This window comes from Triturus cristatus, chromosome 3_2 (genome assembly GCF_964204655.1).
Source record: "Triturus cristatus chromosome 3_2, aTriCri1.1, whole genome shotgun sequence".
NCBI lineage: Eukaryota > Metazoa > Chordata > Amphibia > Caudata > Salamandridae > Triturus > Triturus cristatus.
In genome coordinates, this window is record NC_140584.1 from 1,081,707,577 (window position 1) to 1,081,734,535 (window position 26,959).

At 46.5% G+C, this 26,959-nt stretch overlaps 1 protein-coding gene across 3 annotated transcripts in view; it reads right to left on the minus strand.

The window, feature by feature from the left end:
• LOC146859157 (S-adenosyl-L-methionine-dependent tRNA 4-demethylwyosine synthase TYW1-like) overlaps window positions 1-26,959 on the minus strand; it is a 590,982-nt gene that overhangs the window by 88,957 nt on the left and 475,066 nt on the right. For all 3 annotated transcript variants that reach the window (XM_085649816.1, XM_085649818.1, XM_085649817.1), the window contains one exon: window positions 20,268-20,378. In XM_085649816.1, coding sequence (XP_085505942.1) covers window positions 20,268-20,378 — 111 coding nt within the window. The remainder of the gene's footprint in view (window positions 1-20,267; window positions 20,379-26,959) is intronic.

A 26,959-nucleotide genomic window follows, 5' to 3' on the forward strand; every position in this document is an offset into this window, starting at 1 on the left:
AAAGAAATTGAAAAACAAAATATTATAATACATTTCTGTGTCCTTATCACACCATGTATGTTTGTAAAGCACATACTCAGAGGGGGCCTTAACACCATATTAAAATGTTGTTATCCAACCAAGGGCACTAATTTTATTAACCTCAGAAAGATGAAAGACCGAGTGCCACACCAGACCCAGCAAAGCATTTCTTGAAATAAAAGGTAAAGAAGGTGAACAGGAACTATCTAGATTACTCTTATAACCAAATCTGTGGAACAGGGCTGAAAGTTTTGGGCAAGTGCATGGTGGATTGAGCATTGTATGAAATCAGGAAGAGGCAACTTATAATGTCATCCGACACAAACACAGATAATTCTCACAGAATAGATGAGAAGAGTTAAACAACAGACTGTATTGAGACCTACTTTCCTTGAGATATACAGCTGAAATATATAAAGACAGCTAACCGTGTACTGACAACCCCACTATGGCAGCTAACAAGTGGAGAAGCTATCAGTTGTATTACAATGGTGCAAAGGTCACCAGTGCAAGTATGACAAATGGGCCTCTATCAGTTGCCCCTTCACCCCGGGTCCAAGTGCCACTGCAGCCTGGAACATATTTCTGTCACTGGGACTCTCTCAGAGTCAGTAATGATCAGAAGCATATCAAAACTATGTAAGATTCATAAACTCAATACATACACCACAGATGCGTACCTTTTAAATGTGTGCTCGTTGCAAGTATTGTAGCATTCCAAACCTCTCAAGTGAATGTGACATGCACACTTTGTAAAGGAAGAGGCAACCTTGAGCAAACTTTAAAGGGTTGTTTTATATGTTTACTGCAAGCTCTTCTGCCTACTGTTTTATTTTACATGCTGAAGAAAATGATCATTTGTCAGTTCAATGTATACATGAGACAGCCAAGATAAGGATAATAGAAATTGTGTAAATGTATTCATCATTTTCACAACAAAATTCCCACCTCTTCAATTTCATTGATTTTAACAAAAGCACAATATGAAATATTCTGGAGGCAGCCAACACGTGCTTTCAAGCTAAAGGTACTATTCTGTTAAATATGTTCACCAATCCTAGAAGGAATTTCACACTATTTAGAGATCATCGGTTTAGGGGTGTCGCTGTGCTGTGAAGTAAGTGATGTCCCTCACAATCCGCATTCCTCTACCTTTCCACCAGCCCTTAAGCCCTCCTCATGCCTGCTTCTCATATAATAAACATGATATCCCAGCAGGATTGATTGAAAATGCGTAGCTCACCCCGCACCCCATTACTGACAAGGTACTTCCCTGTGTGCAAGGCCACCAAGGTTTTTCCTCCATAACTATGTTACATTGTTTTTAAAACTTTGAACATTTTAGATACTGTCCCAAAGTAAAAAAGTTTTTTTTAAAAATGCAAATAGTGATGAAAACGTCCACTAAATTTGTCCTACAAAAAAACACTTAACTTGAAAATTATCTCTCAAAACTTTTTCCTACATGGAAACTTCAACTGCAAGCATAGAAAAATGGGTCTCACTCCCCCTGGCTAGGTAGGAAAGAAATAGTCTTGGGGTGAATTTACAAATATAACGGAACACTGGTACACAGCTGATGGCAGAAAAACAAGACTACCTGAACGTGAAATTTGCCTGGAATGGCACGTTCGGGTATTCTTGTTTCTCTGCCATCAGCCCTGTACCAGTGTTCAGAGTTATATTCGTCTACAAAGCATTGACATGGCTCAATATGCTAAATAACTTTTTATGGTGTGGGGCCCACGGCTGCAGCGCTTCCTCCACTGCTGCTGGCTTTTAACTTTAAAAAAAGATTTGTTTTGCTGAAAAAGTGGAAAGCCAGCAGCAGCGGAGGAAGGCGCTGCAGTCGTGGGCCACACACACTATAAAATACTATTTGTATGTCAATGCTTTAGACAAATAGAATACTGAGCCCAAACAAGGGCACACGTCAGGATTATTAGAATCACGTTAAAAGGTGAAAGTAATTACTTACAGCCTTGATTAATCTGCGAGGGAGGCCTGCTGCGCAACTCGCTACCTGTTCTGTCTTCGGCTGATGATTAGCCCCCTGCAGCTGCGCAGTACGCTGGGCGGCCACGGTCAAAAACAATGCTTATTGGCCTGAATCTGGGCACACACTTGAAGATTCGCCACGGAGGGACGGGGCGGGCTATTAATATATTTTACAATTGTTCATTAGTAGCTCATGAACGATTGTAAAACGGGGTGTGACTGACCTACGCCAAGGTAGGGACCCAGGCAGTTTCATTTTCCGGCAGTGTTGTGTGGCTTGTAAATAGGCGGTCGGTCAGGCAGCTGCATCCAATTTAAAATATATTTTACCAGCACGCAGTTACGTGCAATATCAGTTCAGCACCGGGGGAGGCTGGGACCTTACTCTGAGCTTGGTGAGCAGCGCAGAATTTTTACCCATATTGCGTATATAGTAGAGACTATAGTGTAGACCCGGCCCTGAGAAATAATTGCCGGTGCTAAGCACCGGAAAGCACCGGCACAAATTAAGCATTGGCTTAGGGTTTCGTGACTGAATTACTACTGTGACTAGGGCTGGGGCTAGGGTTTTTATTGGAAGTAGGGCTTTGGGTTTCGTGTCAGATTGGCTGCTGGGACTAGGGCTATAAGAGGCTGCTGTTCTAATGGATCTAGGACTTCGGACTAGTGTTGTGATTGGTTAGGGTTAGGGCTAGGATTCCCATTGGCCGAAGTGGTCACCTGATTACTAGGGCTATTTAAAGGCCACAGTTCAGGGCATCTCAGCAAGGGTGTCATGGCTAAAGGCAGAGAGGTCAAGGGCCTGTTTGAGCCTGTTCAAGACTGGTAGGGACTAAGGCCAGAAATGCTGCTCAATTTCATATACACCAGCACCCACCCGCCCCATCCACAACCAGAGTAACACACTCACAGCACATGTACTCTACTCATTTACTACACATGAGCGCAAGACGAAGTTCAATATCTCAGCATCCACATACAAAACTCCAGAAATCAAACCTATACACCCTTCTATACCAGCTACCACACACTTGCACCCTCACCTACAAACCGTACACAACTCTATCCTATAGCACTAACCAATCGACTCACTAACAACCCATACTTAAGTATATACCATCCAGACACACACTCCTTTCTCTAATTACTCCTAACAGAGCCCTTTTTGTCTCTAACAAACCTATACTCAGCCTTCCATCAAGTCTTCTACCATCCTCCTCTTCTTTTTTCTACCACAATAACATAACCACACAACCATTAGACTCCACTGCCCCACACATTACCTCTTGCAGCAATCAAGTCTAAGACACTCTTAACTCTACTTCATCCCCTCTTACACACAACATACACATCGCCACCCCTTAACCTTACAACTTCTACTCACAAACAATACTATACAAACAAATCCATCTCCTCATACATTCACTACTCCTCAAAAACAAACATAACACGCACACCACCACAACAAAATTTCTCATGTCCAACACCTCATAATACTTTCCATCACAAACTACAACCATACACCTACCTTTCAGACTACACAAATGAACCAACTCCAATGCCAAGCTTTCGTTCTTTCCCCACACCTAACACATATACAGCAACACAGAAACTCTTAACCGCCTCTCATCCTTTGGACAATTTAGAACCTTCTACATCACCCACATGTTGCACCACCACCCCCTCCTCATACACCTTCCACCCTAAACAGGCACAAACAAAATAAGCAACATGCCACACCTCACAACTTCACTTCTCCAGGTCTACTACACAAGGTTACACTACAAAGACAACACAGCGCACCAACACACTCTTAACCACCGTCTCCACTACCTAGACACGCAGACACATCAAAATGCCTACTTAGCCTGCTGGACGAGGAACACGATATGGAACAGCTACACAGTTGCAATCCTCATACAGCTAATATCAATACTAAGGAAACACCTGCTACAAGTCCACAAAATACTGCGCACTCTTATACAGAACAAAGTCACACTATAAACTGTCGACCTTCTTACTGACACAAAACCTATCAGGGATAGCCTGAAAGAACACAGTTGACTTCTTTTGGACCTCTCGGCTGCCTTTGACATGGTTGACCATGACACTCTGATACAAATACTCTCCGAAGCCGGCATGGAGGAGACTGCTCTAGACTGGATCACATACTACCTTTGCAAATGAACCGAAGTTCATCCATGGCCCCCCCCCACCCTTTCTTGTCCAAACCGTACTTCACAAAAGCAGGGTCTCTCAAGGCTCCATTATCTCACCCATGCTTTCCAACAGCTACATGAAGTCATTACCGGCACAAATCAATCAATTTCACCTCACGTGCTATAACTATGCAGAGGGCACGCAAATACTCTTTCAACTGGAATGGTCCAAACATAATGGAAAGTCGCCAATTTTCAGTTGTCTCAGAGCCATCGACCAATGGATTACAAGGAGCCATTTCAAATTGAATGCTTCCAAAACGGAATTACTCATGTGTGGCAATTGGAAAAATTATGACCAGCTCGCCTCCTGACCTGATGATCTGGAAACACCGCCTAAAGTATCGAAGGAAGTAGGAAAGCTTGGAATGACCACAGACTCCAAGCTATCAATGAATGCCCAAGTGGACAAACTAGCAAGATCACGCTTTGTTACTATAAAAACTCTGCGACGAATCTTCCCCCACCTGGGATTTCCACACAAGGTCCAGGCTACCATCTCTCTTCTGTCCAAACTTGATTACGCCAATAGCCTCTACAATGGATCACCTTGAACGACAATGAAAAGACTACAACGGATTAGGAACTCTGGTGCCAGACTACACTTACATATAAAGGGACCTGCACCGCCTCCCCATCAGCAGAGGATATCCTTCCAGATCCTCATCCATGCACACAAGGCAATCCACCAGACCGGCCCAGCCTACCTCAACAGACGTCTCTCCTTCCACATCCCCAACCGCCAGCAACGCTCCGCCAACCTCTCACTCGCCACCGCCCCACGCATCCGAAGAACAATCACCGGCGGGAGATCCTTCTCCCACCTCGCCGCCAAGACATGGAACACCCTCCCACTGAGCCTACGACAGACCCAAGACCTGCTGACCTTGAAGAGGATGCTCAAGACCTGGCTGTTCGATCAGTAGCGCCCCCCCTTCCCCCCAGCGCCTTTAGACCCTCGCGGGTATGTAGTGGGCTTTACAAATGATTGATTGATTGAGCCACATGACCACATGTTCCCTGCCTTGAAAGCCCTGCATTAGTTAGGGGTTGCCAGAAGATCCACATTCAAGCTGCTTTGTATCATCCACAAAGTGATGCAAGGAACAGGACCGCTCAATCAGGAATAAAATCACCAAACACATTCAACAAAGGAACCTCTGCTCTAGAGTGGCACCTTGCATCAAAATCCCAATGTACAAAAAAAAACATGGGTGGCGCATCCTTCTCTGTTCAAGCAGCCAAACTATGGAACTCTTTACCCACCAAAATAAAATCCACAGATAACCACTTTATCTTCAGAAAACTACTCTCAAGAATTGGCTCATTCCCACATAACCACCATACGCAAACAGAAATACAGCACATCACTCTGTATATACACTTTTATTTGGACTATAGATATGTACCTATATATGCGTATTGGTTTACATAAACGTGTATAATAATTATGTTTTTAAAAATATAGATATTCGTTAGATCTCCTTAACAAATGTCATATTACTGATAGTTACATTCTGGTTTTACCAAGTATACAAGTGAGTGCATAAATAAGTAAATCTTTTATCATAACTATATATCTACAATTGCTTCACTATTGAATTACAAAAACAAAAAAAATGTAAAGTACAACAACACTTGAAAGCCGGAGTTTAATAAATGCATCTTTAATCTACATCTACTACCTTTCTTATGTATATATATACCTTCCATGGACTTCTATATCTATATATTTATTACTAATTCAGCATATCCAATGCACCACCCTAGTTCTCATCCTATACTGCTCTCAATATATCCGCTAACTCATCTCTCTCATTCATCCCAAACCCCATACCACTACTATGATCCCCAGAATAACCCTTTCTAGCGTGCTACTCACTGAAAAAGCGGTACGACACCTCGTCAGGGGTTGTAAGCGCCATATAAATGCATTTACAATACAGGTTGTTCCGCTGTTTGTATAGGCTGGCCGTGAGAATGCTTAAAATAATATTAGGTGGACAACAACAAAAAGCTATTTTTCACAATAGGTCGCGCTACTGTTGAAATGTTACTGCATGTACTTTTTCCATGTGATTAGACAACCCTAAAAATCAGATGCCGGGGATGAAGTGTTATTGCTCTGAGTAGCTGGTGAGAACGGGCTGCATGATGTCAGACTGTGTCTGCAGTGTTAAGATGGATTCTTATGTCAGATAGAAGGAAGATTAGTTTGAGCGGCAGTTTGACTTGGCAGCTGAGAAAGCATCTGATCACAGGAGATGAGCTGTATCACAGAGTTAACCTCATCGACCCTGGGAACCAGTTTACTACTCTGCTAAGGCTTCCCTGAAATCAGGCCTGCTGCTGGGGCAAAAACTACTTCCACAATTAAATATTTAAGAAGCTAAAATTGGTTATGCTCAGAAAAATAATCTCTAGGATGTACTCCTAAATTTCAGTTGTTGATGTACTTTAGCTTTAGAAATAAACAAGATTAAGTAGATCACATAAATAGCTCCCCATTGATGCTTGAACAAGGTCCCCAACACCACTGCAGCAGATTTTCTTTGTAAATAAATTCTATAGTCCTGTGTTCTAGGACATTGTTTTCGTGACACTAGGTAGCTATCTAAAGCTAAAAAATGTACAATGTTTTAAAGAAGGAAGGAATTTTAAAAAAAATATTAAGTTCAGAGAGAGGAACGTTCTCATTTATGAGAGAAAAGCTTTCATCAGGAGAATTATTGATTATGGTTGTTAAGGAATATGTTGCCATCTGTTTGTTGAATGTAGTACTGTAAATTCACAAGCAGGGCATACTCCTGACATCTAGTGTTTGGATCGGACATTGCAAGTTGTTTTTCTTTGGGGAAATTTTGAGTCACAAGGTCTGGGCGACTACTCCTCTGGATACACATGGCCACCAACTCCATTGTTAGAATGTTTTTCGCCCAACGGGGAGGCTAAGTATGAACTATTGTGTACAGAAAGGAGAAGTGACCATGCAGGAAAAAGAAAGTAATCAAAAAGTGGACTATAAATCAGGTGAGGGGCAGGGGATTAAAGTGTCAATTTTGGCATTCAGAAAGGCAGAGAAAGCAGCAAAACTAAACAGAATGTGTAAACCTTTTGAAGTACTAAAATGCAGAAAACAAAGCGTAATAAATACCCCATTCCATTTTATAAAATAGATACAAATTTAATGAACAAAATGACACAAAAAAGACAAATATCCAATAAGAGGTACTGGAGATATGATTTTTTTACGTTTTAGAATCCAGCACCAACCACAGTTGCTCTTGACCAGGACCAAGGCACAATTTAAGGCTGACCATGATGGAGCCTAGTCTGATATAGAAACCACGTTCGACCCGGCATTTTAACTTCAGACTTAGTCTCCGAAATGGAAGCCAAAACACCTGAGCAGGGCAAGGGCTCCAGGAGACTGGAAAGTGGATGAGTTCCTGTTGACTTTTGACAGGAAATCTGAGAGTAGGAGTAATTCAAAATTCACACTCAAGGAAGGTCCCACACTAGCCAGATACTTTTGGTGCCTTCGCCCAGTGAAGAATTCTAAGTTCGGACTTTCTTAAAGCTCAGATTCATCCAGCAGCTGAAGCTGAAAAGGGTTCAACTCGGCCAGATACCGTCTATACCACTTTCCACTGAAATGGATTTGCTACTATAGAAAAGCTCAGAGCGGAAGCAACCTGAAACTTTGGCCCAGCACCAACACACCTTTGTTGGATTTACCTGGCAGGTGTGTCCAGGTCCTCTGGAGGTCCTTAGAGCCAAAAGGTTTGCAAGCTTATCCGAATATTAGGAGATGCACACTTTGACACAGCCAGAGAGGTCATGACTCACTCCAGCAGGAGCTACCAGCATTGTCTAGGGCAGATGTGCCACATTTATGCCTGGCACCAGCCTCTGGAGGGGTAGGGGAACTCCTGGACCCTCCCTAACCAAAAGTTCCCAGTGGTAACCCTACCCCCTTTAGCAGCAGTTCATGTGTGCACTATTGCAAACAATCCCACAGTGCCCCTTCTCTGCCCAAATCCAATATTGCAGAACCATTCTCCCTCAGTGCTGAGCCTGTGTGCTCACCGCATTGATGTGGTCAGGTATATGGGCAACTCCTCCTCTTTTGTCAGTTCAAACCAGTTCTGGGGCCAGCTCCTCATCTCTGTGATGGATGCCTGTCTGACTGGGGAACAAAGAAGGGCCCTGCCCAGGTGTCGGCTAACATTTGCTTGTGAGAGGGCACAACCCAAATAGTAATCCTGCAGGAGGAATAGAATCACCTCCCAACACCCCAAGCCTTTGCCCTGCTCGTAGGAGCAGTTTCCACACCTCGTTAATGGAGGAATGCAGCCAGGGCCGGCTCTAGGGCGGTGCGACCGGTGTCAACGCACCGGGTGCTGGCTTCCGTGTTTGCAAGTTTATTATTAATATAGAGTACCTGCTGCCGCCTTCGTTTCCTCCAGCAATTTCCGGGCAACAAAAAAGTGTCAGGATAAATCCTGTGACTAATGTTCTTCCTGAAGAGAGATCAGAGTTTTGTTTAACTGGGGTTTTGACTCACTATAAAGTAGTGCAGAGGGTTAATACGCCTGTAGCAGAAAACAAATACAGAGCACATTACAAAGTGCATAAAATGTAAATAGGTCAATGGGTTACTGCTTTTAAAAGAGACATTTTGTTACTTGCAATTTAGAAGTTAAAATCCTAATATAGGATTTGAACTTATACATTGCAAGTTACAAAATTATGTCTCTTTAAACAGCAGTAACCCATTGACCTATTTACATTTTATGCACTTTGTCATTGTACTGAACCATTAACTTTTATCAAAGAACTGCATGCATGCTGCAAAGTATAGATTTGAGCAAAAATTAATGTTGGAAACAGGATTAATTTGGGCAGAAATCTATTCTCATTATTAAGACAACACCCAACTATAGTGTTCCTTTTTAGGTCGAGCCTAGACAGCGCATGCGCTGTCAGGATGACCTGTAGTAGGGGAAAAACTTGAAAAGGAAATCTGTCCCGCCTTCTGCCTTCCCATTCGTTAAATCCATCAGTGGCTCTTCTTTGCTGCTTGCTAAATGGTTAAAACAGCGATACCTCACTTCCGTTTTTGTACGAGCAGCACCGACCAACTACAGTTACCTTCCACTTCCATTATTTTTCCGGAGTACTCTTGTCCTGTTTCCAGAGCATCACCCACTTAGCTTTTCGCCCGTCACATCACGTACTACTGCTTACATTTGCTCTGAGCGCTTGGTGCTGTAATCACATTCCCTGTTTATGGAAAGTGCGTGCCTGGGTGTTTACACTGCAGGACTGGTTCGGTGCTATTTGTGACTCACACATCTGCCGTCTGCGTGTTTTACAGCCATCAGCTTTGCATGTGTAGGTGCCAAACTGGGCGGCAGCCAATAGGGCCCTGCCTTGGCACTGGACCGTGGGTTCTTCATGGGCATCTCAACCATAGCCCCGGAAGCGGGGAGGGTGGCATCTCCATGGCCACAGAACAGGTTGGCTGGGATGTGTAGAATCCTGTCTGCTCTGTGTGTGCGGTGTGCGTGTCTGCGTGTGTATGTGTTTGTGTGTGTGTTGTCTGTGTGAGTGTGTACAGCGCATGCTTTCAGTTTTGGGGGAACGGTCTGATGAATCCCTCTGCTCCGCTACGGTGGATTTATGGACATGTGCAAAGTCCTCGGGTGAATGCCCCCAAGGGCCGCTGCTGCCCTGTCTGCTCTCGATGTATTCCGATCAGAAGGGACTGTGCTTTCCCTTGGGAGACGCTTCCCTGTAGGAGCATTGATGAGCCTGCCCTTCTGCCGTCAAAGTAATCGAAAAGGCCACTAACACCCAGTTATCAAATTAAATTAAAATCATATTGTGGATATAGAATCCACCCGGGTGCCTTTGATTGGTTTCTGTGCACTTTTGGGCATTTATTGTTAGAAAAGAATTATCAGTATTGGCAATTCTGTTTAATGCATCCAACCTCGGCATCATACTAGACTTCACTCATCATGAATCGCCAGAACAACGCCGTTTCCTCCACATACTTCGCAAGACTTTTTAAGTGGATCCCCCCTCCCGACTCCACGAAGACAGTCACCCACGCACTCATCACCAGCAGACTGGACTACGGAAATGCTCTCTATGCCGGAATCAACAAAAAACTCCTCCGCAAACTCCAGACCGTCCAGAACACCACAGCCAGACTTCTCAACATCCCACGACATGACCACATCACCCAACACCTCCACGACCTCCACTAGCTCCCCGCCAAAAGAAGAATACCCTTCAAAATGCTCACACATGCCTACAAAGCACTACACAACACCGGACCCCAATACCTCAACAAACTAATCTCCTCCACACCCCCAAGAGAAAGCGCAGCTCTGCCACCTCGCCCTAGCCACCATCTCCCACTTCTACAGGTCCAGAGCAGATGGTAGATCCTACTCCTACCTCACAGCCAAGACCTGGAACAAACTCACATCCGACGAAGCCAGACACTGCACCAGTTCAGAAAGGACCGCAAGACCAGGGTCTTCGAATGACCCCAACAGAGCTGCTCACACCCCCTCCACCAGGGCCTTGAGACTCTCACGGGTGAGTAGTGCGCTCTACAAACTTTGATTGATTGATTGCAAGTCCATGCCTCCCCATCATCTCTGGATGTATTGTAGCTACAACAGTTTACACACACATATATATACTCACACACTCACACACATATATATGATTTAGATAGATATTTGTATGTAGCTTTATTCAGCAAAGATGGCATGGACTTCCAACAAAGCAGAAAGGTTGAAGGATAGAGGCAATGGAGTTGGAGAACTGGGAGGGGGCAAGAATGCAACAGGAACATACTTCAGAAGCATCCTGTAACCTGAACGTTATACATCAATGAGGTGTTTGGAGACTAGGGGCTTCAGGTCTTCTGTGAAGCAGAAGGGGTATATCAACAGACAAATTTCCACTACAATGGCTTTTCATATCTCTAGTGCACAGCAGAAGGCCGGGCATCTGGTCTTTTCCTTCCTGTAGTCCATTCGGTGGATACTGCCACTCCATCTTTTGCAAAGCTGTCCGGATGTCTTGGTCTTTGTCACAAGGTATGGTAGTGTGCGGTTGCTGACGGTCTTGGACAGGGAGCCAGTGGAATTCTGAGACTTGCACTAATACGGTCTCAAATGCCAGAGTTAACCTTTTTAAAACAGTTGTTGAGAAGGATATCTATAAGTCTTATTTATACCTTACCTTTACATGGAGAGAGACTGATCTAAGTTTTATTTCTGGTGCAGTGGCCTACTTGATGCCTTTTTTTAGGTAAAGTGCTCATTCGGTGCAAATCAAACATCAAGTAACCACAAAATTCTCATCAGCCTCACTGATAACTACAAAGTTGAGCATCATGTTGCAGCTACATTGTGGAGCCAGTTTATCATGAATGTAAGCTCTTGTAGTCTCACTTGCCGCCTCATGCGCTGATCTAAATTAGCAAGGGTTTCAAAAACGGTTTGGCAGGTAAGCTTTCAACCTGGACTTGTATGAAGATAGGCAAAATGGATGTCTGGATTAGCATTTGATTTAAATTATACAATGGCATTTCTGAAGTGTTCAACTGGACTTTAAATATTTTAGAGGAAAGAACTGAACATCAGGGGACCTTGTGGCTGTACTCAAGTAAAAACCCCAGCCACAGGACAGGCGCCAGATGTGCTAAATACCAATGGCAAAAAAAAGGTTGCAATTTGCAACCAAAATTTTGGTGACCAGCACAGAATTTTTCTAACAGGCGTATGCACTAAGTCAATTCATAAAAATAAAAAGCAGCCTGTTTTCCTAAAAAAAAACCCAGCGTATTAAAAAACAAAACAAAAAAAGAAAGTTTACTTTTTCAAGTTTGAGAGTTGGCTGTGCACTCCCAACTACTGCCTACTAGCCAACACACTTGTTTTTACATTCCAAAAGGGGAAGTTACCAACCCAACTTGGGAGTCGGTCATTTTTCAGATTATGCTCAAAAACATTGATACATCACATATCGATTCAGTATTTATAAGGGATACCTTCAGCTTCGCATTGCCATTTCGAGAGTCAGTAAAGCTTAGACTCTTAAAATGCGATTGGTGCATTAGAAAAATCATTTTTTGCAGTCACAAACTCCGAATCAGAGTGCTTGTGATCGTAAAAATGGTTGGCCCATCTGCCGCAAGGCCCCTATTTGAGGTTTGTGACATAAATTACTTGGACATATACTAATGACGTGACTAGATCAATCAACATCGGCCATCACCCACATGAATACTCAGTTCCCCAACAATGCAAAGAGTGAACATGCTAAATAATCCACCAGATATGACAGTATCAAAATGAATAAACCTTTGTGATGCGCACTACCTAATAACACCCCTATCATGAGGCAATAAAGGTCACAGATGACAATGAAATTGAATTCAATGTCCTTACAGCGGTATATGGTGAAATAGGCTAAAGTGCTCTGCGGTCATTAAGGGGGCGATGGCAAACATCTAATTTATATTAAGTCTGAGAATACAGTAATAGTGGCCGGTTGGAGTTAGCCCTTTCTGCAGGGTCATTCCCAAACTTTTTGCCTTCATTCTCCTGTTTTCTCAACCTGTTTTTGCTGGCCTTAGGACTCTGTGTACTTTACCACTGCTAACCAGTACTTAAGTGCTTGTGCCGTTTTCCTTAAAGTTGGTACCATTGGCTTACACTCAATTGGCACACAATTTACTTTTAAGTCCCTAGTAAACTGGTACACCATATACCCAGGGCCTCCAAATTAAATGTTGCATGTGGGCCTACCATTGCAGCCTGTGTGTGTAGTTTTAAACTGCCATTCCTTTTTAATACATACAAGTAACCCTTAAGGTAGTCCCTAAACAGCTCATAGGGCAGGGTGCATTTTATTTAAATAGCAGGGCATGTACTTCTTAGTTTTACATGTCCTACTAGTGTATTTAGGACCGAATACACCACATGGGACTAGACCAGTTAGAGTCGGATTAGAGTCAGCATGTGGATGCGCTCGGCTAGAATGCACATGTCAAGTAATGTTGGCATGCAATGACGGCCAGAAAGTAGACAACTACATATGCAGGAGGAAGCACTATAGTGAGGAGAGCCGGGGTGGAATAATGATCGGCGCTGGGACAGGGCAAAAAGCAATGCGTGCGGTCTTCTGGGGGCCTGAGAGGTGGTGTGCCTCTAGTTGAGCTCTTCCTGAAGTTTTGGGCTCTTCGCGGCTGGGGACAGGCCTGTTTCGCGACAGTATCTAGCCGCTGCCAATGTGAGATCTGCACTATGCGCCACCGCATCGACAACCCGCAGTGACTGCCAACACACATATACAGCAGCATCCATTTGGGATGCCTGACAAGATCTTCGTACTACAGTGAGGACCATTTGTGACGCCCGGCCTGCTCTTCGCGCTACAGCGACAACCATCTGCACGGTCAGATAACTGACAGTGGCGCTTTGTACTTCCAGGGGCTATATTTGCCCGAAACCTTTAAAATTGCATATCTCTGGATCTACTAACTGGACAGTTGTTTTAGTGTCAAATAATGATTACATTTTAATTAATTTTTCTAAATTTGGCTTGGAGTTTTCTTGTGTTGTATTTTCACCTTAATATTGTTTGATGTGCTACAACCTTTACACACTGCCCCTAAGATAAGCCTGACTGCTTTTGTGCCAAGCTAACCAAGGATTAAGCACAGGTTAACGAACAAGTTACTTACCTTCGGTAACGATGTATCTGTAAGAAACATTAGTTAGTTAGTTAGATTCCTCACCTTAAATATCCCCAGGCGTCACTGGATACGGAAGATTTTTCGTCAGCAATACCCCTTGCGCGTCGCTAGGCGTCGTCTGCGGCTCCGCGTCCGTCGTCGGCGTCGTCGTGCGCCGGAATGACGTCGTCGGAGTACTTAGACGCCGCCCTCGCGCGCTGACGTCAGTTCTTGTACATAGCTTTCCGCGCCAGGAACGCAGAGCCATGCAAAGACCGACACTGGTGCCAAAAATAAAATCTAGGGGCCTGAAAAGGATAACCTTAACCCTAGATGTCAGTTCGCAGAACGGGGAGGATGGGTGGGTCGGTGAGGAATCTAACTAACTAATGTTTCTTACAGATACATCGTTACCGAAGGTAAGTAACTTGTTCATCTGAAAGAAACACGTTAGTTAGATTCCTCACCTTAGAATAGATACCCAAGCAATACCATCCCCGGTGGTGGGTCTGCGAACCAAGATCACACCAGAAAGTCCTGGAGGACAGAACGGCCAAAGAAGCCATCCCTCCGGACTTGGCTGTCAAGGCAATAATGCCTGGCAAACGTGTGTAACGAAGCCCACGTCGCCGCCTGACAGATGTCCTGCAAAGGGACTCCCCGCCCCAAAGCAGTAGTAGCCGCTGTGGCCCGAGTAGAATGGGCGCGCAGCCCAACAGGAGGGTCCTTTTTTGCCAAAGAATAGCAAATTTTGATACACAAGACGACCCACCGAGAGATGGTCCGTTTGTGCACAGCTTTCCCCTTCTTAGCGCCCACGTACCCAACAAAAAGCTGGTCGTCCACCCGGAACTGTTTAGTGCGGTCCAGATAAAAGGAGAGCGCACGTTTTGGGTCCAGACGGTGGAGCCTCTCTTCCTCTTTGGAAGGATGCGGAGGCGGAAAGAAGGTGGGCAAGGTGACAGACTGCCCAAGATGAAATGGAGTCACCACTTTCGGAAGAAAGGAGGGACGAGGCCGAAGGACAACCTTGTCCGGATGAACAGACAGAAAAGGAGGCTTTGAAGATAAAGCCTGGAGCTCACTCACCCGTCTAGCCGAGGTGATGGCTACCAGAAAAGCAGTCTTAAGAGTCAGAAGACGAAGAGGACAATTGTGAAGAGGCTCGAAGGGAGCGCACATCAGGAATGTCAAGACCAGATTCAAGTCCCACTGAGGCATTACAAAAGGGACAGGAGGGAACGTGTGAGTAATGCCTTTCAGAAAGCGTGTAACCACAGGGGACTTGAAAAGAGAAGGCTGATCAGGAAGCCGCAAGAAGGCGGAGATGGCAGCAAGATAACCTTTCAGGGTGCCCAGGGCAGAGCCCTGCCGGGCCAGAGAAAGAAGAAAGAGAAGAACCTCAGAAAGAGGGGCGGAAAGGGGATCCACAGCCTTTGCTGTGCACCATGCCACAAATTTGTTCCACCGGCAGGCGTATACCGTCTTTGTGGAGGGACGCCTGGCTGCCAGAATGATATCACAGACTTCAGGAGGCAAGTCAAATGGCATCAACTGCCGCCGCTCAATCTCCACGCATGGAGGTGGAGGCTGGACAGGTTCGGGTGGAGGACCGTCCCCTGCTGCTGCGACAGAAGATCCTCCCGAAGGGGCAGACGTATCGGGGGATCGGTCAACATACTGAGTAGCTCGGGATACCAGTATCTTCGTGCCCAATCCGGAGCCACCAAGATGACTTGGGCCCGGTCGTGCCTGATCTTCTTCAGCACTCTGGGCAGAAGTGGTATAGGCGGAAAGGCGTACAACAGACCGCAACTCCACTCGTGACGAAAAGCGTCGCCGAGCGAGTGCCGCCTTGGAAATTCCAACGCGCAGAACTGCTGACATTGCGCGTTCTCTTCGGTGGCGAATAGATCTAACCAAGGCTCTCCCCACTGCAGAAAGAGACCTTGCGCCACTTCGGAGTTCAGACGCCATTCGTGATCCATCATGCACCGGCGGCTGAGTTCGTCCGCTCTGGCGTTCAGAGAGCCCGCCAGATGTTGAACCACTAGGGTGACGTCCTGGTGTTCCAGCCACGTCCAGAGGCGCAGAGCCTCCTGACAAAGGGTCCACGACCCCACCCCGCCCTGTTTGTTGCAATACCACATGGCGGTGGTGTTGTCCGTGAACACCTGCACGACACTGCCCCTGACAGAGGGAAGGAAGGCTTTCAGTGCAAGTCGGATCGCTCTCAACTCCAACAGGTTGATGTGGAGACGAGACTCCGCCGGAGACCAGAGGCCTCTGATCTCCGCCTCTCCCATATGGCCACCCCAGCCCAGGAGGGACGCATCCGTCACTACGACATGCTCCGGTTGGGGAAGGGAGAGGCTCCTGCCCATGACCCAATCGCGGTCCGTGAGCCACCACTGCAACTGTTGTGCAGTGCCCTCCGAGATCAAGACATGGTCGGACAGGTTGCCGTGATGCTGGGCCCACTGAAACTTCAGGTCCCACTGCAGAGCCCGCATGCGCCGCCTGGCGTGATGCACTAGTAGGATGCAGGAGGCCATCAGCCCCAGAAGCCGCAACACTAGCCTGACCGAAACCCAGGATAGAGGCCGAAAGATGGGAATCAGGGCCTGTATATCCCGGACCCGCTGTTCCGGTGGATAGACCCGGAACTGCGCCGAATCGAGAACTGCCCTGATGAAGAGGAGCTTCTGAGAGGGACTCAGGTGTGACTTCGGCACGTTGATGGAAAATCCCAGCAAATGCAGGAGATCCGCCGTAGTCTGGAGGTGGGAGACGACTGCCTGGGGCGAGCCCGCCTTCAACAACCAGTCGTCGAGATAGGGGAAGACTGGAACCCCTGATCTGCGCAGATGAGCTGCGACCACCGCCATCACTTTCGTGAACACCCGAGGGGCACTGGTGAGGCCGAAGGGGAGCACGGTAAACTGAAAATGCTCGTGGCCCACCGTGAACCGCAGGTAACGCCGGTGGGCCGGCAGGACGGGGATATGGAAATAAGCGTCCTGCAAGTCCAACGCTACCATCCAGTCTCCGGGGTCTAGGGCAGCTAGAACCTGAGCCAAGGTTAACATCTTGAACCTTTCCTTTCGGAGGAAGGCATTGACGTTCCGGAGGTCCAAGATGGGGCGTAGGCCCCCTTTGCCCTTCTTGGGAACCAGAAAGTAGTGGGAATAGCAACCACGACCTACTTCTGGACTCGGAACGCGCTCGACGGCCCCCTTGGCCAAGAGGGCCGAAACTTCCTCGCGGAGAAGATTCAAATGATCCCCCGAGATACGGTGGAGCTGCGGTGGCATGGCTGGAGGGGTCGTCTCGAAGGGGAGGGAGTAGCCCCTTCGGACGATTTGCAGCCCCCACCTGTCCGATGTAATGGACCGCCAGTGGAGCAGGTGATGGCGAACTCTGCCACCCACTGGCGTGGAATGGGCCTGAAAGCTCGGACTAGGAAGGCTTTGAGGCGGATGCTGCCGGGGTGGATGTGGGCTGACCACGTCGTCCTCCAGATCCGCCACGGCGGAAACCACGTCCGCGACCGCGCGCAGGTTGGTTCTGCGGCTGGTGGCTGGGCGGACGTGAGGAGGCGCCCCTTCCTTGGCCACGAAAGGGGCGAAAAGCGGAGGTGTGCGCCCGCGGAGCCGAGAGGCCCAAGGACTTGGCCGTAGCCCGGGAGTCCTTAAAGCGGTTCAGCGCACTGTCCGCCTTCTCACCAAACAGGCGAGTGCCATCAAAGGGCATGTCCATGAGGGTGTTCTGGACATCCCCGGAAAATGACGTGGACCGCATCCAGGCGTGGCGACGGAGTGCCACCGTGGTGGAAATCGCCCGACCCAGCGAGTCCGTGGTGTCAAGCCCACATCGTATGGCGTGCCGTGCTGCATCCCTCCCATCGGCCAAAGCCTGGTTAAGACGTGTCCGGACCTCCTCCGGACACAGGGGCAGCACGTCCTCCACCGTATCCCACAGAGAATGGGAATAACGGTCCAAGAGACAGGCGGTGTTTAAAGACCGCAGGCCCAAACTAAGGGACGAGAACAGTTTCTTGCCAAACTGCTCGAGTCTCTTGGAATCCCGGTCCGGCGGAGCGGTCGGGAAGGAGGATTGGGAGGTAGAGGCCTGGATAACCAGACTCTCGGGGGTGGGGTGTTGGGACAGGAAACTGGGGTCGGCCGGAGCAGGGCGGTGGCGCCTGGCGACGTTCCTATCCACAGGAGGAACTGTGGAGGGCTTGGACCAGGTGCCCTGCAGAACGTCAGTGAGGGCCTCATTGAACGGCAGCAGAGGCTCAGTGGAGCTTGCTGCGGTTTGAAGCACCTCAGTGAGGATGTTAGTCCTCACAGCCACGGCAGGCAGCTCGAGCCCGAGGGCTGCGGCCGCCTTGCGCAGCACCACAGAAAATGCTGCACCCTCCTCCGAAGCCACAGTCGGAGGAGAAGTGAATCCAGTGTCTGGCGATGTATCAAGACCACTGGCCTCCCCCAGTTCATCTGCCCAGTCCTGTGAAAGCTGCGACTGAACAGCCAGAGGGTCCTCAAACCCCTCCCAGTCGCCCCCGTCGTCCGATTCCTGATAAACAGGAGGAATGATCGGAGCCGGACTGTAGAGATGAAGGGTCTCAAGCGGCGCCGGACGCGGCGTCGGTCGACGCCGGGTCCGGAATAGGGCTAAACTGGGGTTGGACGCCGTCCGGCGTCGGCAGCAACGGCGACGGCGGCACCGGAGGTGTAGGCGTCTGCGCCGGCGGCGCCGGTGACGGCGTCGGTGGTTCATGCGCCGGCGCCGGTGGAGGAGTGGTTAGGTCAACCGGCGTCGACGGGGGCCCAGGCATGGGCCCCGCGGGGACCTGCGGCGTCGAGACCGGAGTCGTCGACGGCGCCGGGGCCGAAGCCGCCGGCAGGCAGGGTCGCCCAGTCGAGCCCGCGGGGCCCGAAGGCGCGCCAGCGGGCGTCGACGGCGGGGACAGGCTCCTCATGGCCGAGAGGAAGGCACTGACCTCCGCCGGCGTCGCGTTAGTCCCAGGGACCGGAGGGTATGGGGACGGGCGCGGCGCCTGCGGCTCCGCGGGGGTGGAACCACTGGGACCCTCGGCCGAGTCGCGCGACCGGCGAGGGGAGTCTGAAGAGCGATGTCGCCGCTTGGACTTCTTAGAGCGTTTGGACTTACCCGACGACTTGGAGCCCGACGATCGATGGTGGCGTCGGCTAGGGCTCCGCGAGCGATCCTTGGACCTCCTCCTGGACCGGGATCGCGCACGACGCGGAGCCGAGTGGCGAAGCTCGAGAAGCTTGCGGGACCACTCCCGCCGAGCCTTCGAAGTCAGGGCCTGGCAATCGGAACACGACTCCGCGTCGTGGTCGGGGCCTAAACAGTAGAGGCACCGGCGGTGGTGGTCGGTCACCGACATCAGTCGATGGCAATCCTCGCAAGCCTTGAACCCAGGCATCCTACCGGCACCAGATGTCGACAGACAAGGATCAAAAGTGATCAAAAAAGATTTAGTCAAAAAAGACTAAAAGGGGTAGCTCTCCCGGATCTGCGCTTACTGGCGCGGAAAAAAGAAGAACTGACGTCAGCGCGCGAGGGCGGCGTCTAAGTACTCTGACGTCATTCCGGCGCACGACGCCGACGACGGACGCGGAGCCGCAGACGACGTCTAGCGACGCGCAAGGGGTATTGCTGACGAAAAATCTTCCGGATCCAGTCTGATGCCTGGGGATATTCTAAGGTGAGGAATCTAACTAACGTGTTTCTTTCAGATTTAGGGTTTCTTGCAGCTTCACCCTGACAAAGATAGTAGTTGCTTCTTGAGTTTCACTCCCCTCAACCAGTAACCCAATTTCTTACAAGTCTCAAAAACTACAAACCACAAGCTGGCCAAGTTATAGTGCTTTTTATTTTCCCTAACTTTCAGTTGCACTGCTGTATAACATAGCTAAAGCACATTGACAAAGCTTCCGTAGGCGAGACCTATTTGTTTTGCCAGTGCTTATTTTTATCACAGGCAGCCAACTTGAATTTTGAGAGAAGCAGTCAGTCGAGAATGTACTGAACATGTGATTTCAGGGTTTCATATCTTTATTTTCTTCAATTGATTGTATTTTCAATAGCAAGAATCTTCTGCTATACAAATTAGTACAACTCTTTCTGAGAATCTTTAGTGAGATTCTGGAAATTTGGCCTTGTGAATTTGTTCTGATGAACCAGTGATTTTCAAGATGGAACAACAAACGAAGGAAGCTTCTTACCTTAACTTCAATAAAGTCCGGCTTCCCAACAGCCACCAGTTCAGCATAGGCTTTCAGTTCATCCACGTTCCAAGCCTTCACCAGGGTCAGTCTGTATACTGTGCGTTGTTGCTATCAAGAAAAATATACTTTGTTTAATTAAAATTTCTCATTATTTCCAGGAAATATTATTCTATAATTAGTGTCAGCTATATTTAACTATATAGTCACGGACATCGGGAGAGGATCCTAGGGGATTTAACATGTTGGAACCTTAACCTCTCAGAATCAGGGAAAATATGTAAGTTATCCCTTGAATCACAGCAGAACAAATGGGTTTCAGGTTACCGACATGTACCACTACCCACAAAATAGAACTTAAACATATTTTTGGATAGAGATGGAAGGTTAGCTAGGCCAGTATTCCAAGAAGGGCTGTAAGCAAATCTTCATAAGTCATCAAGACAGTAAAGGAAGGACACTGGTCTCTTTAGCACTAGATCACTGATAAATTAAGATCTGGTTGATGAGATTATGCATGGAATGTATGGAGAGAGTGTAGGAGAAGTTACCCACTACTTGAAAACGTTTCAAGTATGGATTGCATGTTTAATAATCTACTGGTCCCTTCTCTCTGCTGCAGATGTGGACTCCTTCTCATGTAAGATCTGTCACACAACTACCCTTGCTATTGCCCCCTTGCTGCAGCTCCCCTTTGCCCCCAATCAATGCCACCAAACTGCCTTTCACGCAACCCACACCTTCTGTTGAACTAACCCTCATACCAAAGCTAGTACCCCTAATGCATGCCATCTATCGCAGTCAGCCATGAGGTCAAACTTCTGGCTGCAAGTAGACCTTAACTCTTATTGGGAAGGCGTGTGGTTTAATCTTCTGTATCAATGTTGTATTATTGTTTGCAAGTCTCAAGATGAAGTGAATGGACTATGCTACAATATTGGATAAGAGGCTTGACAAGCAACATAGAAAGAGAGAGAGAGAGACTAAGGAGAATAGCAAGTTTATTTTGAGTGACTACATAATGCATTTCTGATGGACACAATTGCACACTCCCGTGACAATAATATTAAATAAATCAAAGTAAAATGTTTGACATTTCAGGGTTATAATAAAGTAGGAGTGTTAAAATATTCTGAAAATATTTCACATTTTTAACACTTGTAAAGAAATAAAACTACACTACACAAATGTGTGTGTTATACATTGATTATGTCAAATTACAAATATTGGGACAGACATGAAACACTGTCAATGTAATTATTCTGGTGATGCATCCTTAATGTTTCACTCACTTTCATGGCTAGTTGCACATTTACAAGATTGGACATCCACTCAGAAAAGCTGACATGATTTCCAATGAATCTCTACAAACCCAGTTACTTACTCCGGATATATATATAGATATATCTATATATATCAAGTTTCACAAGTGTCCACACTTCAGGACGCACTCGCCATCGGCAACTTCATTCAAGGCAGCAGCGCATACCACAATCCATTGGTAAAATCATCAGCCTTACGCGTTTCAGACATCTCCTTTGTCCTTTGTGGAGAGTACATAAAAAGGAGGATTGTTGGCAGGCTGATTCGAGGAAAAGGAGAACGGAGGACTATAGGGTAAATTGTCATTACGGTGAATACCCGGTACTTACTGGCATGGTCTGCCCTCTTATGCCACAGAGAAATTAGATAAATGAAAGCCATGACATTTTGCTGGGTTAGAAGACAATCATCGGATTAACTTCCCAGCTAAATAGGTTCTTCAGCAGAGTCATTTGTGAACAGGCATAATGCATAATCCTTTCAGAACCAACGTGAATTAGCCCATGTTGCTCCATAACACATTTTGCTCAAAAGAAATTGAAGCTGGAAGGGAGAGCCATAGAAAGCACATCCCCTGGTTCTCACCTTGTGCTGATATGCACATTAGGGGATGGGGAAAACAAGCATTTAAAATAATAAATCACATGAGATTGCCCAGATAGAAACCAGAAGCTTCCAAGTCTTTTGTTGCAGAAAAAATGTCCAACAGTAAACACAAAATGAGATCCCATGGTGTTGGAGATCAAGAAAATGTATGAAACAAACTCTTAAGATTTATTTATAGGTCATATTAGTGTACAATGTAATAAGTAGAAGAGGCCATCGTCCAGAGCCAAATATCAAATTCAGCTACTTGCTCTTTTATGAGACTCGTGTCCACCCTTCCTACTTCTTAAATCACACTCAAATTGTTAATGACTACCACAAAAGAGACAAAGTGGAAAAAATAGACTTATCAGGTAAAGAGTCCAACAACCCCAAAGCGAAGACAGAGTGGGAAGTAGCCATGACCATGTTTTTGTTGTGGTCGGATAAATGGGGCATCTCTTAGCAAAGATCACGTCAAGGCACTTCTAATAACCACTCAATAACTCTATACCATGCGTCCAAACCATAAACTGGTAAATGATTATAAGTAACAGCGGAATGCAGGTTTGGATAAAATAAGAGACTCAGGTCTCATTCTTGCTGTCTGAAAAGGTCTCTTTTGTGATCATCCCCATGTTTTGAGGGCTTATGGTACTGTTTTGTTTTCACTCTGTGCACTGCAACACTGATTTCGTGTTACCAGTGCATGTACTCTGATCTCAAAAACATGACAAAACTGGTAAATGCTAAACTAACAAGCATAAGTTTCCTTCAAGGCCCTAGCACAAGTTGCAGATAATACACCAGAGGTATGGAAGGTAAATGCCACCTGTGCACTGCAGAGTATATTGTGCCAGTCTCTAGGCTGGCAAGGAAAATATGGCTTCAGGTATGAATAGGTTAATGGCTTCAGGTCTGCATATGTTAGACCTGGCACCTTTGGCATGTTTTTCCCCTTGACTTTTTGCTTCAGACCTTCTGTTTTTGACTGTGTGCTGCATTTCGTATTTGTTGGTTTTAGAACTCTGTACACCAGTGCTAAACTGCAAATGCTCCCTGTGTAAATTGTGATTATGATTGGTTAACCATGATTAATGCAAAAACAACAATTGATGGACAGAATGCAGAACAATGTCATACATTCACCCCAGTACAGAGATCTGGGCCTGAATCCATCTTTTTTTGCTCACCATGCCATTCCAGTTTGAACCCAGCCATGACCCTGTGCCTCATGGGAACAGTCCAGCCCCAACTGCCAAGCCAGGTCCACCCTGGACTAGAACCAAACATCCTAGGACCGGTTTCGGGGTTTCACCCCTCTTCACCCAGGATAGCTTGATTCCAGTGGCATGGTGAGCACGGGACTCTCAATTATCAATTACAGGTACTAAAGAGTAATCATCAGTGCAATGGGTAGGTTTCTTATTTTTCATTTGCACTGATGATTACTCTTTAGTACCTGTAATTGATATCGCACGGGTGTTCTGTTTCTGGCAATTGAGGTTCTGTTATTTTACCACACTCGTCTATTTTTCTTTAATGGACACTGCAATAATGTTCTGTTTTTGGCAACTAAGGTTCTGCGACTTTACTGCACTCTCTATTTTATCCATATTCTCCTCGTGTCATTTATTTTCTTCTACTATTTACTGACAGTATTGTATTTCTTCTATATCTTATATTATTTTTTTTGGCGAACTAATTGTAAACATTAGTTTTCATTTGTATGGCTACTGGCAATCTTTACAGCCTTATATATCCTTCCTATCTTTTCTCTCCATGTGTTATTCTGTTTAGGTAACTCATAGGTTTCTTCTGCTTTAGTAGTATTCATGTCCTTACCACTACCTTATTTATTGTGTATATTTGATTTCATGTTGTTATTATTATTTACAACACGTTTCATGTATCATGGGTTTGTTCATGTTTTCAATGTATTTGTATATATATAAATGTTGTTCACATTTATGTGAGTCATTGTTTGTTTTTATGTTTATTATTCCAGCCTTGATAAAGTCTTTGAAAAGACGAAACACGTGTTGGCAAAAAAAGTGCTGAGATTATTTATTGAAAAACATTTTCGTGGACTCAAACGCAAGAAAGAATAAAGAATTACAGTCCTATACTTGAACTGGATGGTGTCAGACTTATGCTTTTCAGAATTCCTGTCAATTGTTTTTGTTGAATAGAGAAAAAGTAATGGGAATATTGTACCCCATTTTGCCTAGAAACTAAATCTCTATATTTTCAGAGGTTCATGTAACTATTTCAGGTGTGCCACAGTAACCCTAATATTCTGTTTGCATCCTAGGACCGGTTTCGGGGTTTCACCCCTCTTCAGCCAGGATAGCTTGATTCCAGTGGCATGGTGAGCACAGGACTCGCGTCTGAGCATACCCGTCCCACTCGGGTTGACAAATGCAAAAACAACAGTTGATGGACAGAATGCAGAACAATGTCATACATTCACCCTAGTACAGAGAGGGGTGAAACCCCGAAACCGGTCCTAGGATGCTTGATTCCGGTCCAGGGAAGACATGGCTTGGCAGTTTGGGCTGGACTGTTCCCATGAGGCACAGAGTCAAGGCTGATTTGCATATGGCCACGTCTGAACTGGGGTGGCGTGGTGAGCAAAATAACGATGGATTAAACCCAGATCTGTGACTGTGGGTGAATGTTTTGCCAATGTGCAACATTCCGTCCATCATCTTGTGTGTTTTGCTGGTTAACCATGATTGGCATATTTGATTTACTGGCAAGTCCCTAGTAAAGTGCATTGTGTGTGCCTAAGGGCTACTAGTGGGCTAGCAGCACTGGTTGTGCCACCCACAGAAGTAGCCCTGTAAACTTGTCTCAGGCCCAATATTGCAGTGTCTGTGAGGGCAGTTTTTAAACTGCCATGTCGACCTGGCAAGTGCAACCACTAGCCAGGCCCAAACGTTGCCTTTTTCTACATCTAAGGAACCCCAAAGTTAGGCCCAAGGTAGCTCCTTGGGCAGGATGCAGTGTATATGAAAGGTAGGACATGTGCTGGTGTGTTTTACATGTCCTGACAGTGAAATACTGCCAATTTCGTTTTTCTCTATTGCAAGGCATCTCTCCCCCATAGGTTATCACTGGAGATGCCTTGTAACATTTTACAAGTGTAACTTTCAATTGGGAAGAGATGGGGATTCAGAGTTTGGGCTCCCTGAAATCAGAATTTAATAATGCATCTTTTAGTGAAGTTGTTTTTTTTAAATTATGTTTTTGAAAATGCCACTTGTAGAAAGTGGGCATTTTCTTGCTTTACCATTCCATGCCTCTGCCTGCATGTAAATCCACGTCTGGTTTAGAATGACAGGGGCCTGTTTGTGTATTCACTCTAACCAGTCCCACAAAAGGAGCTTACGTGTGTCCTCCACATCCTGATGAGCCATCACCAGGCTGATGGGTCTTCCTGGGCTAAAGTGGTGGGAGTTGTTGTCACTAACACCTGAATAAGACAGTGCCCGTCCTCTCACAATGCTGCTCCACCCCCATGGAGTGTGTCTGGAGCCAAGGCTGGGCAAAGTATAAACTTGTGAAGAAAGACTTTCTTTGAAGTTTGCCAACTTCAAAGGCCAAAAAAGGTAGAAGCATTGGACCTAAGACCCCAGACTTTTAGAACACGTCTGGATCAAGAGGAACCTGGTGTCAAGGAGAGGGGCTGATGAGCTGTTGAGAGGAGTACTACACCTTTGCTGTGTGTTGCTTTGCTGGGGTGGCCTGCAGTTGCTGCTTCTGCTTTGGAGAGGAAAAGAACTGGACTTTGCTATGTATCCTGCTTGTTGAAGTTTCTCCAAGGCCTTGTGTGTGCTTGCTTCCTGTTAAGACATATCAGGGACACAAAGACTTCACCTGCAGCATACCTGAACTCCACTGCTGGGAGTTCTGATCTGCCTTGTGTTGCCAATCCCAGTTCTGGGATTCTGGAGGTTGATTTGCTGCTTCTGCTGATGAAGCCATGCATCACCCTACCAGCACCTGTTTTTCTGATGCAGCACTGCCGTGCAGGAAGAATTCCCACACACCGCCACAGCACCTGTCCACGGCCAAAGAAACCACCGCAGACAGAGTTCAGGGTACAGTGTCTCAGACGTCCAAGATTGTGCTGACTCCGACGCAGGCCCTGCTGTGTGGCTGGAAGAATCAACGCATCACATGTCTGTGGAAATTGCTGCATCGACCAGCAGCACCTGGATTTTCCACGCATTGCACCAAGTCTACATTGACGCTGGGCTTCAGTAAGGAAATAAGGCCAGGTGACCAGAGAACCGACGCATCACCTCCTCACGCAGTAAGAAACCGGCGCATCACCTCCCCTGGGAGCAAGGGATCAATGCATCACCTTCCCTGGGTGTTAGGAACCGACGCATCGCTTTGTTTTCCGGTGCCTCACCTCCCCGGCTTTCGTCTTTAATTTTGATGTATACTAGGTACTTTGTGCTAAAAGTGACATCATAGTTTTCAATGAACTAAACTGATTTAAATCATTAAAAAGTGATATCTTGATATATGTATGTTTTATCTTGGTTGTTTTATTCTTGTTTGGTTTAGATAAAGATACTTTATTTTCCTAAACCATTTGTGGTGTTTTCACTGTGCTCCTGTGTGTGTTATGTACAAATGCTTTACACATTGCCTCTGAGGTAAGTCTGACTGCTCGTGCCAAGCTACCAAGGAGGCGAGCAGGGGTTATCTTAGATATGTAATCCCATTACCATCACTAGAAGGAAGGGTGTCTACTTGGACAGGAAGCA